The sequence below is a fragment of the Nelusetta ayraudi genome, unplaced genomic scaffold, assembly GCF_046127955.1.
Source record: "Nelusetta ayraudi isolate G7.1 ecotype Tasmania unplaced genomic scaffold, CSIRO-AGI_Nayr_v1 ptg000060l, whole genome shotgun sequence".
NCBI lineage: Eukaryota > Metazoa > Chordata > Actinopteri > Tetraodontiformes > Monacanthidae > Nelusetta > Nelusetta ayraudi.
Genome location: NW_027466110.1, coordinates 5532608 through 5549251, shown reverse-complemented (window position 1 = coordinate 5549251; position 16644 = coordinate 5532608). Strand labels below are relative to the sequence as shown.

The following is a 16644-nucleotide window of genomic DNA, read 5'->3' as shown; positions in this document are numbered from 1 at the left end:
AGCTGTTGTCACATGACCACTACAATGCAATGCATCAATGCATGGGGATGGAGTCATAATTTATAGGATGACGTTTGTCTTTTACTTACATTCATGTATTCGTGTCGCTGTTGACAGGGATTTGTTTGAATTGTTTGTAGAATGTTTGCATTACAGTTGTTGTTGTTTTTTTATTATTCGAAACATTCCTCCAACATTGCGACATTGAACTGTCTCACACTTTTCACAGCCCAGCTCCAGGCTTATCCCTCACGCCGTAGAAATCGTCATCGGGACAATGAGGGTGATAAGTGCACTGACTCAGTAGTGGGAGGTGGAGCGGGCTGGCATCGCGCAACGGGGAACCGCCGCTCCGTCTGGGACAGAGTCGAACTGCTGCTGCTGCTGCTGCTGCCGCTGCCGCTGCTGCTGCTGCTGCTGCCGCTCGGAGAAGAGACATGATCCTCCCAGGACTCCCCTTCAGTCACACGTCCACCTTCTGAGCGGAGTTATGTCAGCTCAAGGACTGTTAAGCAGCGTGTTCTCCTGTTCGTCGAACCCCAGAAGCAGCTCCAACAAGCGCAGGCTGAGGCACACCAGGAGCTCGGACCCGGTGCTGATGCGACATTACGGCACCGAAGACGCGGACACACTGTCAGAGGTCAGTGACCTGAGAGCTGCGGTTGACTGGGGACTGTTACTGGGTGACCCATTGGAATATTAGCCGGTGACGATAGAAAATAAGTGAATAAATACATGAATGAATAATAATAATAATAATAATAATAATAATAATAAGTCAAATCGAACCTGCGAAACATTGACACGCTGACAGCACTTGCAGAGGTTTCAGGCGATGTCACCGAATGGAAGGAAGTATATTGCAAAGTAATGATACGTATTCTATGGTAATGTATGACGGGAAAATACCTACTTTATCCTAGGAAGTAACATTGTTGGTATCGATTAGTGGCAGAATTTCACGACGTTGTTAACCAAACTATCGCAACTTTCGACGTTTAACTCCCCGCCACGTGCACGTTATAGTCATTAACGACATGCTATGCTCGTTTGCGTAAATATGTATTTGAAATCAGTCCAACACGATTGAGGCGACACGCGCAACTCTGCTTTCTATCCCCAAATCCTCAACCCGGAAGTAGCCTGGTTTCCCAAAAGATCCTTGTCGGTGCAACTGTGTGTTCCCACAGGAGTCGATGTTTTTCCACTATTGCAACATCGCAGTGACAAATAGGTCTGGTGGGGGTTACGTCTTGGCACTGCGTCACTGCATTCCACGAGTGATGTCCCTGCACTCTTTGATGTGAAATTGTGCCAGTAGAGAGGCTTGCTTGACTCAGCCTATGTTTTATTTTATTTTATTCTATTTTTAACAAGCTTGAAAACGGTGGAAAATATGCATATTATATATGGATTTTTTTTTATTTTTTTTTTAATACTCATATTGTCCAGGTAAATGTGAAAACTGGGTTCCAAAATTAAAAGGAAATTTGTGGACTGAGCATGTGTGTGTTGTAACAGGATGCTGAAATAGGAGGCAGAACATTATGTTTTCTCTTTCAGCCTGACTCTGCCCATGCTTTAAATTTGTTACCAGTCAAATGTTCATAATTGAATCGGACGTGTGCTGCCGTGTTTGAGGTGGTCCTCATGGCAACTCTGTTTGTTTTGGTCTAATGGAAATGTATTACACACATGACACCATAATAGGCTGGTAATGAATACCAGGTATTGGGTCCCTCTCGCGGCCATCAACAACGGGCCAGCCGGCACTCTTCAAAATGTAATCAAAATCTGTAAATCTGGATGGAGCTGATTAATCTTGGAGACGGCTCAGTGGCAAAGGGGATCTTTAATGTGATTTATGGCGCACATTTTGGTGTGTGTGTGTGTGTGTGTGTGTGTGTGTGTGTGTGTGTGTGTGTGTGTGTGAGGCAGCCATAATGCCTAGATTTACAAAAGGGCCTGCTCTCTGCTCGTTGTCCTTGGAAGAATTTGACTTTCGCTGCGGTCACCCCCAACACCCTGTTAAACACTGTTAAATTAGATTGATATTCTTGGTGTAACACTGTTAACACATTATTTTTAATACAATACCTTCCAGGTTTGTTTTTTTGATAGTTAGCTTAGCTCTCATTTAGCTCCAGAATGCCAGCGAGAAGAACTGGAGTCAGATGATCACAGGTTTGAGGTGCCATGCATGTCAGTAAATGATGTCATATTTACCGTGGGTGCTAGCATAAGCAGCTGTCCGTCCACTGACAACAGTATCTAAGATGTTGTTGCCATAATAGGGGGTCATGCGGGTTTCCTTTCAAAATAAAGTTAGTCACTTTTTTATTGATATCCGACATCAAAGTGTGCTTTTCATCCAGAGAACATCACAGACACCGCAGTGGGCTGGTTTTCCCACAAATTTAAGTCTATTTTAGCCATGGTTGTGCCATATTATCCATCAAATTTCTATCACTGCTTCTCCTGCGCCCAGGGGGCAGGGGTAGGTTCTGGACAAGTCGCCAGTTAATTGGAGGGCCACATAGAGACAAAAAGTCCACTGGTACTCACAGGCATTATTTCTTATTTTCTTCCAATATATTTGAGTTACAAAATTTTCTCTAGACAATTAAATAAAGTTACTGCAGCAGGACCCCGCCACTGAACTACATCATTGCTTTTGTTTAATAAGCAGTGTCATAGTGGTATGCTTGATCTATGCAATAAGTGGCCTTGTATTTTGTATTGGTTTAGCATTGCCGTGCTCTATTGGTGCTGTATTGTCAGAAGGATAAGCCTAGATGGAAAACAGAGACATCTGGTTTACATGAAGGGTGCCTCCACTTCTATTTCTCACAGAGCAGCGGCATGACCTGATCTTTGGCTGTTGTCCCTCAGGCACATATTTCTTTCCACAGGAGACTCTTTGCATGGCATTGCACTTGGCTTGAATGGTGCAGGATATTGTTCATTTTGTGTTTAATACTGAAACTAAAGAGGGGTTGAAATATAACACTGGTTGCTGTCTTATGAACATTCATTCTGCATGTCCATATCTTGCAGCAGAGTTATATGTTCCAAGGACGTAATGACTCCAAACAATGCAAAAGAATAGTTGTGATACATTTAATTTAGTTGTTCTAATTATTAGTATTTTTTAAGTCTACAGGTTACAAACTGTCATGCTGTCCCATCCATATCCTCTTCTTAGACACAAGCAGCATTTTGTTGCCTTGTTCTTGTGATGTGTACAACACCAATAATGTTGATTCTAAATCCAATCTAAATCTAATCAATAGTACCAATGTCAAAAGACCAAGTGGCAGTAAACCAATGGCGTATCACTGGATATTGCTGCACCACATCATTTAAATCTTCTGATATTGATTTTCCCCGTGTTTACTCGTGTTTAAAATTGAGCACTTCATTGGCCAATCTGGCAGTTTATTTTCAGCAAATAAGCAAACTGCGCTCCTGTCAGACTGACAGAGGCCAACTTTCCCTAATTCCTTGGCTACTTTCACAAGCTGGCATTCTGCAGTGAGGGGGTTTGTAAGGGCAGTGCTGTCACATCGCATAGAAATAGCATCATTCCAGTCAGCAATTTCAAGAGAAAACAAAGTTTGGTTTCTACTGACATGTGTAACATGTCAGTAGAACATTATTTTTTTCTTTCTTTTTTGAGCAGTTAACACTTCAAAAGAAAGAATTTCCGATGAAGGAAGACATGCAATTACTTGCACTTACACCTGCGTCAGCGTGGACGGCATATGACGTCATAAACGAGCGCACCGGAATGGGATTTCGTTCCTTTGTACTATTTCAGCAACTTGTGGACTGACCACTCCCAAATCCTTTCGGCGGTGGAGTCACACTCAGTGCCTCTGAGTGTGCTATTGTGCAATTGTGCAGTAACTCAAGGACTGGCTGAGGTTGTTTTGTTTTGTTTTGTTTTGTTTTGTTTTGTTTTGTTTTGTTTTTTTTTTTTTTTTACAGTTTTTCCGTGCCGAGGTTCGAGCTTAGGAAATTCGAACATGTGCTTTTTGGTCGTTTTGTGACGGCGCTGCGTGCGTGTTTGGCGCGCGAGTCGGCGATGCTGATGTTGGACATGGCATGAGACTTCGTGATGAGACATCCCGGCGTTGCGCGCAACTCCACGTATCTCGTAAGTCGCTGCACCGTTGACGGGGTGACCCGCATGGGAAGCGGGAAGTGTGTCTGAAGCAGCGCTAGAACGCGGCGGGAGCCGGGGAGTTGACGCAATCATTATGACGTAATGGTTCGAGGAGACTCACTAACTCATCTTGTTGTTTTCCACTTCCACTCCTTCTTTAAAGCTGCCCTTGTGCAGTACAACAAATAGAGTAATATATATATAATTTGACTTTGCAGAGTGCATTTATAGAATTTATTTCAAAAGTAATATAATATTGGTGATTAAAACACTTTTTTTTTCTTTTTTTTTTTTTAAACAAGGAAGATCTCACTGTCATTGTGCACCAAAAATAAAACCAATTTAGAATTTATGCAGAACTCACCATGAACACACCACTGGACGGCTCCCAGAGGAATAGTCATTCCCTTGCTTGCAGCCCATTTTGAGTGGGCTTTATTGGTGTAATCTGGAATTCCAATCTTGCTGTTTTGTATGGACTACCTTGCATGTTTCCTCTCTTTGTATTCAAGACCACAGCGCAATACAGTCAGAACGGCGCAGCCACGTAAATGGCACTTTGAAACTTGAAAATGAGGCCACATAAAGAATTCAATCTGTTCATAAAATGTATAAAGTGCCTTTATTTGGTTGTTAGGTTGAGACGATGGAGATAAGAAAAAGGTAACATTGGCATGTTAAATACCCTTTATTATATAATTTAAGCAGATGAACAGGTGGAAGCCATCTGCCTGGTATATTGATAATAATGTGAAATGATTGTTGGGGCAAAAAAAAATCATCACAGGGTTCTTAATGAGGTAATTCTTCAGTGACGACCCCAGTGTGAGTCTGACCTTTTTCCATTGGCTGTAATTAAACATGCCCAAAGGTTATGGAATTAAAATGCGTCCATAATTAAAAATGGATTATTTGTTATTTCATTTCTGAAAGTAAAGTTCTTATGGCCAGGAGTCTAATAGCTGATGTGTTGAACGATTGAGTTTCTGTGTGACCCAGTCATTAAAATGACATCTTCTACACACACACACACACACACACACACACACACACACACACATTGTGCTTTGAATTCCAGAGTAATTAGTTTGGATTTGAGGATGTCAGTATGCTGATGGAGATAAACTGTGGGAACGCAGCTTACAGCAGAAAAGGGAAAATGTCTCTACTCCAGTCACATAATCACACCAGAGGAATGTCTAAACACTGTGTGGGTGAATGTGCACTTAACTGTTTTAAAAGGATTCCTGGTCTTTTGTAGATTCATTTTACAGTTTGGTTTCCTCATTTACAACTTCATGTGTTATTAGAAGCGTATTTATTAGGACAGAGGAGCTACAAAGGAGCTACTTCTGACAGGATCAGAATAATACCTTGCACAACACGCCAATTATCAAATTAGACCGCTGCTGCTTTCCATATTATAATATTACTTTGATGCTAATAAAAGCACAAATCAACAATTAGGCTGCCTTACTTTTCCAATTAACAAAAAGATGCCATTTAGAAATTCCCTGTGACATTACAAAGTCTGGAGATTATGTGATTTATCAAATTATAAATAATTCTACTGTGAGGGTTAAAATAAACATAAATCTGCCATCAGTCTTGTTATTATCTTGGATTTCTTTTTTTCTTTTTTTTGGCTCTGCCGAACATGTTTATTATTACTTTTGGTCTTTTCCGCCACATCCACGCTGCACTTAATGATGTTTTATGCCTGCGACAAAATACTGCGCTACCGTTTTACAGCCCTAATTCTCATTTAATAGGAGTGAACCACTTGAGTGTAAGCCTTATCCTGATAATGAGCTACTAAGCCTCTTTGGAACATGGCTCATATGATTGGCTCAGCTGTGCTGGATCAAAGCACTGTAATCTCCAGCATGGCGATGCTCGTAGCTTTAGGATTTCAGATTAGATTATGTGCCGCATCCTTATTACAGTGCAAAACTTTAGGAATGGTTAATCCCAATGTACATTTTGAGAGAAATGTAAAATTAATCTGTATTAATGTAAGCCATTGTATGCCAGTGTAAATGACATTTTAAAACAAAAAAATGAAAGTATTTGTGTGCGTGTGTGTGTGTCTTCAGGATGACTTCACCTGGAGCAGCGTGTCAGGACGTAGTGTTGACCTGAAGCCCGTCCCCCTGCAGAGTCTCTCAGAGTTGGAGAGAGCTCACCTCCAGGAGGTGGCCTTCAGGAGGCTGCTACGAGATCACGACCTTGGCAGACACATCACGATTCCTAAATGTAAACACCACTTACAAATACACATATCAGCGTGCTAAGACTCTTGATAACACACACACACACACGCACACACACACACACACACACACACACACACACACACTTCCGGACATTTTTTATTTGACAGCTGTTTTGAATCTTAAAGTGAATTTGAGTTTGCAGCTGACAAACATCCACATTTCCCATTGCCATTATGACCGTCCTTGGATCATCAAACAAAAACTTACACGTTTGCCTCATCACGGCCGACACCTCACACTGGACGGCCTTCACCAAAAACAGGAACAGGAAGTGCGCAATTTGCATAGTTTGCTTATTTTGCAGGTATTCTATCCATTCAGCGTACTTCAAAACTCATCAAATCTGCCACGCAAGTGCACACTGGTGAAACATTTCACAAACATGAGCAATGAACCCAACAGGCTCTACAGCGCCACCTACAAAAACAAAAGCAGCCACCAAGATCTGTATAATTGTTTTTTCAACGCTTAAACGCTGCTTGCAGCTTTCATTAGCTTTAGCTCTTTATTGAACAATGTCACCTGTGCTTCTTTGCAGATGGCTACAAACGCAAGAAGTCGCTCAGGCGGAAGTTGGACTCATTATCCAAAGAGAGAGCTAAAGACAAAGGTAATGTGGGCTAATCGCTGCCTTCCACAGGCAATAAAATATAAAGTGGCAGTGAAAGAGCCGCCGAATCCTGTCTAGACTTTTAAGTCCCTCTATAAATTCTGGTTGCGCTAGCCACCGACAAAAGATATATATATGTATGTATATATATATATATATATATATATATATATATATAAAATATATGTCTATGTATATTAGCCGAAGCCATACGGGCTCAGCGGAGCAGCGTATAGCATGGGAGAAGCGACTGATCAAAATCTACAGTAGTTGGGTAGAGGGGAAAAGGAATTAAAAAAGGGGGGGCTGTGATCACTGCGTGTCGCGCCTGCTGCAGCAATCTGGCAGGGAAGCAGTACTTTCTGTCAGATAGGCGGTTGAGGGAAATAACAGAAACAATTTTGAAGCGGTGGCTCATTCATTACAGCCTATCCTTCGGCAGGGCCCGGCCTCCTCCTCCCTCCTCCCTCCCTCTTCCCTCTTGCTTCTGTTTACAAAAGCGCCTCAGAGAGTAGGAGCTCCCTGACTGTGAATATTAAATGCAGTGCACCACTGAGCGCTCCTCTCCGCATTCCTCTTGCCGTATTTGTTCCCGAGCTTTAGTTATTTGAGCGGATGTACGGGGCGTAAATGCGATTGGTTTTAAGACACTTTGCTCGCAAGATTAAAGATACAGCGGGGGACTTCGGGGGAATGCGGCACGGCGCGGGTGGGGGCTCTTAAAAAGAGTGCCTAAACCGCGGTTGGCTTAAATCCAGTGATGTGACCTGTACGACCCCTTTCCCCTCCCACGCAGAGATTACACCCCAGGTGTTCGGCCTGCCGCTGTCCGAGGTCATATCTGCCGACCGCACGCACAAGCGGCGGCACAGCCCTCAGAGAGACGGCCACAGCGACCCCACCGAGCTGATGCTGTCCTTCCTGCACCTCACCTCCGGCTACAGGAGGGCCAACAGGGAGCTCTCCAGCAGCAACTCCTCCCTCAGCTCCACCTCCGAGACCCCCTGCGAGTCGCCTCCTCTGCGGTTGCCGGACGTGGCGCCTCGAACGCACAGGAGGGTAGGTTGTTAGCGTTAGCGTTAGCTTTGCGTCAACCAATAAGACAAGGCAAGGCAAGACAAGGCGGCTTTATTTATATAGCACATTTCAGACACAAGGCAACTCAATGTGCTTTACATGATTAAAAGTTCAAAGGAGAATAGAAGGAAAAATATAACAAGACTCAATTAGAGACACTAATAAGAGAAAAGAAGAGTCTTTAACTTGGATTGAAAAACATTCACACTTTGGGCTGACTTCACTTCTGTTGCCAGCTTCTCCCATTTGTGCGCAGCCGAACAGTCAAATGCTACTTCACCACCTGGCAGGGGTTTCTTCCCTTCTCCCATTGACGCCTCCGAACCTCATATATCACCTGTCCGCTTTGACAGGGCGGAGTGTCCGTGGATTGCATCACCGACCTCGATGACAACCAGTCGCAGCTCCTGGAGGCCCTCCAGCTGTCGCTGCCCGTGGAGGCCGGCAGCCGGAAGAAGCGCAGAGACAAAAAGCTCAGCCTGAACCCCATCTACAGACAGGTGCCCCGAGTGGTGGATCTCTGCTGCCAGCATCTTGAGAGACACGGTAAGTGTCGAAAAAGTCACGCTCTGCTTGAAAAGATTCCCAGCGTATCGCTGCTCAGGGGGGGAATTTTGCCTGTCTTTCTTTCTTTTTTGCGAAAGTGCACTTCTCGTAACCTCGTGAATAGTATAATCTTAATCTTAGCCACAACATCGCCACTCAAGGCCTCTTCATCTCGGCTTAGCTCTGCAGACAGTCGGAATCTTCCGCATTGGCAGCTCCAAGAAGAGAGTACGCCAGGTACGATGCCACCTGGTCTCAGTAATTCTCACAATCGTAAATGTTGCCGGTTGTAAGCTGCTTCTTTTTTTAAAAAGCACTTAATGTCACAATGTTTTCTCTCAGCTTCGTGAGGAGTTCGACCAGGGTTGGGAGGTGCAGATGGACGAGGAGAATGGCGTGCACGATGTTGCCGCGTTGCTGAAGGAGTTCTTAAGAGACCTGCCCGACCCTCTGCTGACGAGAGACCTCTACACGGCCTTCCTCAACACAACTCGTAAGGCACACGGACACACACTACAAACGCACAAGTTCCCAAAATCAGCAAACCCCACCCAACAGTATTCGGATAAAATTTGATCAGTGCCGGTACTTTTTTTCTACAGTGTTGGACCATTCGGAACAGGAGCACGCACTTCAGCTGCTCATCTTTTTGCTTCCTGCGTGCAACAGCGACACGCTGCACCGCCTGCTCTGTCTGCTGTCGACCGTGGCTGCGCACGCAGAGGACAGCCTGGACAGTGTGGGACAGGAGGTATTTGGAATTATTCTAACACCCCACACGCAGCTTAAAAAGCTTCTGTGGCCCGGAGCAAAAAATATGATGTTCAAACCCAAGACAAGCTGTGTCCAGTTAATCACATCGCGCACAAGGGCGTGTTGAAATAACGAGCAAGTCGGAGGAGAAAAAAAAAGAAGCTTTTAACCGAATTTGTTCAGTTGTAGTTCGCCACAGCGGCCATCAGGGGGCAGTAAGACATCAGTCTACACAATCCAATATGAGGAAAGTGCTGTGTCAGAAGCCCCATTGTTAGTGTGTTAATGAAGCTGTGCCCTTAGAGCACAAAGCACTCTGCAGCGCAAACACACAACACCCCCGCTGCACATTTAATGCCCGTCATTATTCATATATTTATCGTAACCGCTGTATTTTTCTGCTCGGAATGAATTCATGCTCTTTATTGCGTCCCTCGTTATGAATCCATTGTCAGTCATCTGCGTTAGAGACATGGCAACGGTGTTTGTTTATGTGTATTATATCAGGTTCAAGACCTTCCTTTAATGTGGACGAGATCTGAAGAATGGAGCCATTTATTGTCATTTAAGGAGACGACTGTGTTTTTCTTTTATTTTAATGATGATGCGTCTGTATTATAGCACCACCTGACTGCATCGCAAAGGATGAATAATGTCTCCTGGTGGTAAAACCTCCTCTGTCCTTCCCTTACCTTGGCAGACACATGCAGTAATTTAACGTCTCTGTTCTAAAGTTAGAGACAGACTGTGCCAGGTATCAGGTGAACGTTCCCAGAATCCTCTCTGTGCCAAGATGGATCAGTGTCACAATGACTCATACCGAAATGATTATTAATGTATTACTCGAACTGCCTCAAAAGTTATTTGTGAAACAAACATTTATTTTTCTCCACATACCTCGTCAATGCAAGTGTGTATTTTCAGTAGCCTTATTGAACAACGGCCTGCCAGCTGTGTTTTTATTTTCATCATTTGTTTGTTTTGCAGATCCCCGGCAACAAAATGACGGCACTGAACTTAGCCACCATCTTTGGGCCGAACCTTTTGCACAAAACCAAGAACCCGGATAAAGGGTTTGCGGTGGAGAGTTTAGCCCGCGCGGAGGAGAGCATAGCCGTCATCAGCGTGCTCCACAGGCTGATCGACTCCCATGATGTTTTGTTCACGGTGAGCCGTTCAGACCGCACTCATGAATCCTCATGATCCTAATGGGTTGTTCCCTCCGAACATAAAACGTGTTTACGCGGCAGTGTTACCTTTTAATAGATGGCCCAGATGTCCCCCTAATAAAATTTAGAAATGAGCTTTTCGGTATTTCGAGAAGCTTTTAACCTTTTAACTTTTCACTTAGCCAACAAAGTGGCTCCACGGTGGAGTGAACGCATCCACGCAGTTTGACGGCCGTTGCTGAACCTTGCGAAATTCCCTTTGCCCAAAACAACGTGAGCCTCACTGCAGAGGTTAATAAGTGCAGCTCCCGCCTCCATTTTGGCTAATAGGCAATAATTAGGAGCGAGGGCAATATTCTCATTTATACTCACTTTCCCCTGTATTTCACGCCAACGCTAAATGCAGATGTTTCTAATAGGTGTATCTCTAAACAAAGCCACGGGGCACAAAGAGCTCATCACACATTTGCTCTGCGTCATTAGTTCCACTTCTTTCTTTTTTCTCTCTCTCTCTCTGTGAATTGCTGTTAATTAGTTTCGCCTCGTAGCAACCAAACAACTTGCTGCCTCCGTTGCATATGTTGCATCATAAAGGCGCCGTGTAAATACAGCCAGCGTGAAGTCGTCGGCGTGGAAAAGCAATTAGCCAAATGTGGCAGACGCTAAGGTGAGCTGTGTCTGCGTGCAGGTGTCGTACTTAAGGCCTTTCAAATGGCTTCTTCTTCGGGTGCGATTAATCGTTGAGGCACGTTGTAATGGTTATCATTTCTTAACAACCGCATGTCGCGCGTCTCTCCATCGCAGGTGTCTGCGGACCTGCAGAACGAGGTGCTGGTGAACTTGCTGGACACGGACCCCGACGTCGTGGATCACCTGCTGCGGAGGAAGGCCTCGCAACAATCGTGAGTCATCAGTGTGTCGGCCTGCTTTTTGCCCTTGTTGATGACATGATGATTACATCCTGCTTCTATCACTCTTGCCGTGGCTGATGAAAAAGGATTTTTTTTGGTTATTGGTTTTCATGCCGATCATTCATCTGTTGCATAACTTTTGAAAAATAATAATCTTTGAGCCATTCTTGTGTCAGTGGATTCTCAGCAGTGCTTAGTAGGGGGACAGGGGCACTAAGAGAGTTCAGTCAAGGAAAAATTCCTGCAGTTCTCTCAGAAAAGAAGAAGAAGAAGAAGGAAACTGACGGGTGGTGCCACTATAGTGTCGCAAAACTGCTGTAAAACTTCAAAGAATGCTCTCACGACCCGACCAACCCAAGCGGAACCCCCTGTTTCGTCTCTGCAGAGAGCCCGACCTTCTGAAAGTCGCGGACACTTTCCCTCGGACTGAGCGATGCTCGTCCAGTGACTCCGTCAAGGCGTCGAGCGGCGAGGTGTCCCCCTACGACAACAACTCACCGCTGCTGTCAGACGGGCCGCTGTACGAATACCCAGCCGACAGCGACGCCTTCGCAGACGCTTCGCCCGTGTATTCTCCGCCGCGCCAACACGACGAGCGCTCAGGAGGGACCTCTCCTTCACTTTCTACTGACAAAGGTGATGGCAAAGGATTGTTTAAAAAATAAAAAAAATAAAAAACAGTGTACAAAGTCAAAAGTAGGATTTTGAATGACCAGTTTTCACTGCACTGCACGCCGTCATTTCCACCAAGGCAACGACAAACCCTCTCGCTTGTGTTGCTCATTCCAAAAAGGTTTACTCATGTTTCAGTATAAAACCGAAACCTGCATTTTTAGTTGTTAATGCTTAAGTGCTTTACCTTTTGCCAGTGGGTGAAAGAAAGCTGAATTCATTAACTCTTTAACAATGTGACTGAATTATTGATGAAGCCAAATCTTTCAACTCCACACCTCGGCTTTTGTTGCAGCGCTCAGCTGCAGATTAGCGAGAGGGCACAAAGTGGCCGTCGCGGTGGGTTATTTTCTTTCTCCACCGGCCGTCACTAGTATTAGAATCCATGTTTTTGGCCGCAGATGGTCCCGTGATGGGTAACGAGCGCGGGATGTAAATGACAATGTCTTCCAGGCTCCCTTGGAGACATGTCGGAGTGCGAGTCGCACGGATCGTCGGAGGGGCTGAGCAGTCGCCAGGGCAACAGCGTGCTGCTCGTCCGAGCGGCACAAACCTCATTGGGCGCGCTGGAAGCCAGGCCACACCTCCCAGTGACTCGGAGCAGCAGCGGCCCTCACGACCAGAGAGGACGGCCGCCAGCGCAATCGCCGTTACATCAGCCATTACGCGGCCAATCAGGAGCACTCAGCTCGGACGACTTGCCGGCGACGACGGGAAGCCCCGCGTGTCCTCTGCTCAAAGTCAGGACGCACAGTCTGTCTGGGCTCAACTTCCCCGGACAGCTCAGGGAGACTCGTATTTCTCACTCCACGCCCTCCCTCCTAACGTGCCGGCCTGGCCTCCAAACGCTACGGTGCCCCGCCCGGGGCCCCGCCCACCAGACTGTAGACGCCGCCCGCGGCACCGGGCGGGGGAAAGGCTCGAGGACGGCGGGTTGGCACGCGGACAAGTGGCAGATATGGAGGATACTTTCCAAGGAGAGCCCAGACGCTCTGCCTGAGACCCTGGTGTGACGTCCTGTCTGGCCGAGCTGAGGGCCGCTCCCACCCACACCGTCAGCTGTTCAAACGCTAATATATCACGCACGTCATGGAAAAAAAATGACATGAAACAGTTGAAATGCCTCTTCACGGTGTTATTTTGATAGGTTTTCAGAGCGCTGTTGCCATAACAAAAGACATTTACTGCATGACGACAGTAAATCTGTAAAAACTTTCAAGCTTTTATGCCTAAATGTCAATTTAGGCCTGAAGGATAAAATCACTCACTGTTTGCAGTGTTTTATTCATGTTTTTGTGATGATTGTGAGAGTATATCCACACTACAGGTCATGTTTTGATGTTGCTTTGAATTTATAGGAAGCTGTTATGCACTGAACAATGATTTCCATTTCAACCTCATTGCAAATACCGGTGAGCTCGTGTTTGTTCCAATGAGAAATAACTCAGTGTTTTCTGCCTTGGTTTTGTTGTGTTGCTCTAGTTGTCAGCCACGGCCATTTGTAAACATTTCAAATGTTGAAGTTGTTGAAGAATTTCACGTTTTTACTCGCACATTTCAGCCTTGCATTAAACCAAGACTCCAAATATGACATCGCTTTCTTCCATCTGCAGCCCAGGTCCGTTACCGTGGCACAAGTCGCGGTTGTGAAAGTGAGAGATGCCGAGAAAAAGCAGTTGCCAGAGTTGACCAGCAGGGGGAAGCCGTGACCATGGAATATTTGTTTCTCTCTCCTCTGTATTCCACTGTGTCCACACAGCATTGTCAATTCACAACACAGTAGCTTCTGCTTATCTTAATTACTATCTGTGATTTATTTTGATTAGCTATAAAGAACGGTGACTTTAAATATAACTTAATCCTAATTTCCTGTCAGACAAAGGCTACATTCTCATTAATCACCTATAATCTTGCTTTGATTGAGCCAAATGAGCCAAGCTTGGCTGTAATTAAATTAATTTGTTTAATGGCTTTTGAATTATAAATGTGAGATAAGAAGGCAAGTGGCTAAAGTTGATGCTGAATACACGCTGACGTCCTCATCTGGAACTCCTTCTTCTTCCTACTTCCTGGTGACCGGGGGATTTCCTCGGTACGGGGGGCGGGGGGGTGTTTGCGGTACTACTTCTCCGTATCGGTCCCTGCAGCTGTTTGAGTCGAGCCGCATTTGGCCGAGACCAGCCCGAAGAGACAAGCGGGGATGTCTGGATGTATTTGGTGCATAATCACGACAAGTTTCCCCCCTCAGCTTTTGTCTCTGCAACACAAAATGCAGCCAGCCCGCATTTCATTTTGCAAATTAACCGGCCAAAATCTGGCAGCGAAATAAAAAAAAAAAAAAAAAAAATGATGTTGAGATGTTTTGGTTGCTTCATTTGCGACCTTTTTCCAAAAATAAGCTGCCCCCCCCCAAAAAAAAAATAAATAAAAAAATCCAATATTTAATTTCACGTTTCCCTTTTTTCCCCTTAGCACTGATGGATGTAAGTTGATCCTTTGGCAGACGGCCCGCAGCCCGTTGCCAACAGGGGGTCCGTCCGTTTCAGAGGCGTGCGGGGAGGACGGAGGAAGGTCGCGGGTGAAATCCAGGCCCGACTGTTTCAGGAGCAGGTCTGGCGGTCGTGTCTGAAGGTCGACACCGATCCACATGTCTCGGCGGAAGGGGCGAGGGAGGAAAAAAAAAAGAAAATGCTGCCCGCAGGAGCACGTCGATGTGAGGATGTTTTGAGGAAAATGCAGGAGATGCCGACGCTGTCGCTGGCAGAGGGTTTTTTTTTGCAGGGGCGGAGAGCAAAGCAAGACGGTGACTGTTTACACTGGGCCATGAAACATCGAGGCAGGAATCCCCTGAATTCTGGTGCCCATGCAGGTAGGATCCACATGAAGGCAAATGTGAATAATACATTTTGTAGAGAAATCTGAACCAGCCCCATGTTTAATGCGCCTCGAGTTCAGCTGGTTTTGGAGAGGTGGAGTCTATGAAAAGTTCACGGATGGTCGGGGGGGGGCAGATTCTCTAGCAACGCCCCTGGGTTTTAGCAGATTTGGGTAGGGAAGCAGCTGCAGGAGGCCTAAAAGTCAGTCAGAGTGTTAGGGTTAGTCTGGACACACAGGCGCGACTTGTTCAGCCAATTTCATTTCAAGAAAGTCTCTGTTTCAGGGATTTTGGGGGGGATTAGCGACGCTTTGCCCCTTCCCCATTTGTTCGCTTTTAAACGGCGAGTGTTTCGATGATGAGACCGTTTCAAGGCAATCTAGTGCAATTTGCAGCCAAATTTATCTCCCCGAGTGTCACCGGCTGATGCCTTTTAATGAGGCAAGGAAGTTCCTTTCACTTGGATTTCGTCAATTTTTAATCGCTCTTTGCGGCGTCTGGTGTCAATTTATTCATGTTCTGAGACCGTCGGTCCGACGTTCCAAGAAAACTTTTCAATTCTCCATCGTCCCTTTCCAGCGTTCTCACTGAAGCAGCACCGGATCTGTGTTTATTCAACCCCCACAAAATCTAATTCCCCTCTCCCTCCCCCCGTCCACTCTGACTCATCCTGCAGTTGCTGATTGGAAAGAAATTGACATATTTCTCATTTTGCGACGAGGCCCGGGGCGGAGGGGGGGGGTTGCTCCCCCTTCTTCCCACCAAAGACAATTCTCAATTTTTTTTTCACAGAATAAAAACAACAAGCCCTTTATCGAGCAGGTTGCCGGAATGTTTCCCTCCTCGCCACGTTTCCGTATGACGTGGCTCAGCGGCGGTGGCGCACTTTGGAATGCATGTTGCAAATCCCGGCGAGCCTCAGTTTGACACTTATTTGGCGGGCGCCGCGGTGGACGGCTTGCGGTCGGAACCGCAGCATGAGGCACATTTTGGACTGTCGACGGGCCGTCGTGCTCAGACTGGAGGATTGCGCAACGGGCCGAGAATTATGTGGCAGAAACGATCGTTCCCCCGCAACACCGGGAACCCGGAAAACATCCAGATGTTCCCCTCCCAGGCTCGTCGCTATCTCGCTGCAAACAATCAGATATTCTGTCTGATCTGGCGCTGTCATTGTCTTTGAAAGTCCTCTCGCTTTTTTTTTCTTTTTTGTTTTGTTTGTTGGGTTTTTTTTTGCTGTCTGCAAGTCATTTTAAAAGTCTCGAGAGTGTCTGTAAACTGTGTTTTCTCTCAGGTTCTTAAGATGTCTGAGCTGTTAAGACAACGCTAACATAATTCAAGACGTGTCTGAAGGGCCACGAATGGAATGAATCATCAGTTTACGTCCGGAGAGAAAATGGAGGCGTTTCGTTGAAAACAGACGTTTCTTAGCAAACACATTAAGGCACGTGAGCTATTGAGGACGAGATTCCCCCCAGAAGCTCCGGCCGCCCGAGAGATGTGCGCAGCAGCGAATTAAGTCCCCAACATGCAATTACGCTTTGCATGTGTCAAAGAAATTGCCAGCAGTTAATTATTAAGCCGGGG

General features: G+C 45.7%; 1 protein-coding gene across 2 annotated transcripts; it reads left to right on the top strand.

Annotated features, from left to right (window-relative positions):
• The first annotated feature begins 364 nt into the window (after positions 1-364).
• LOC142897570 (rho GTPase-activating protein 6) lies at positions 365-13773 on the top strand. 2 transcript variants are annotated; one of them, XM_076040003.1, is made up of 13 exons: positions 3831-3949; positions 3991-4159; positions 6265-6424; positions 6983-7054; positions 7851-8113; positions 8485-8677; positions 8859-8914; positions 9020-9170; positions 9280-9428; positions 10418-10597; positions 11404-11501; positions 11896-12146; positions 12636-13773. In XM_076040003.1, exons 2-13 carry the CDS (start codon positions 4121-4123, stop codon positions 13193-13195), a joined length of 2172 nt encoding a protein of 723 aa, XP_075896118.1. In that variant the 5' UTR covers positions 3831-3949; positions 3991-4120; the 3' UTR covers positions 13196-13773. The 2 variants fall into 2 exon arrangements, with proteins under 2 accessions (XP_075896117.1, XP_075896118.1); XM_076040002.1 differs by lacking the exons at positions 3831-3949; positions 3991-4159 and adding an exon at positions 365-640.
• Positions 13774-16644: the final 2871 nt, after the last annotated feature.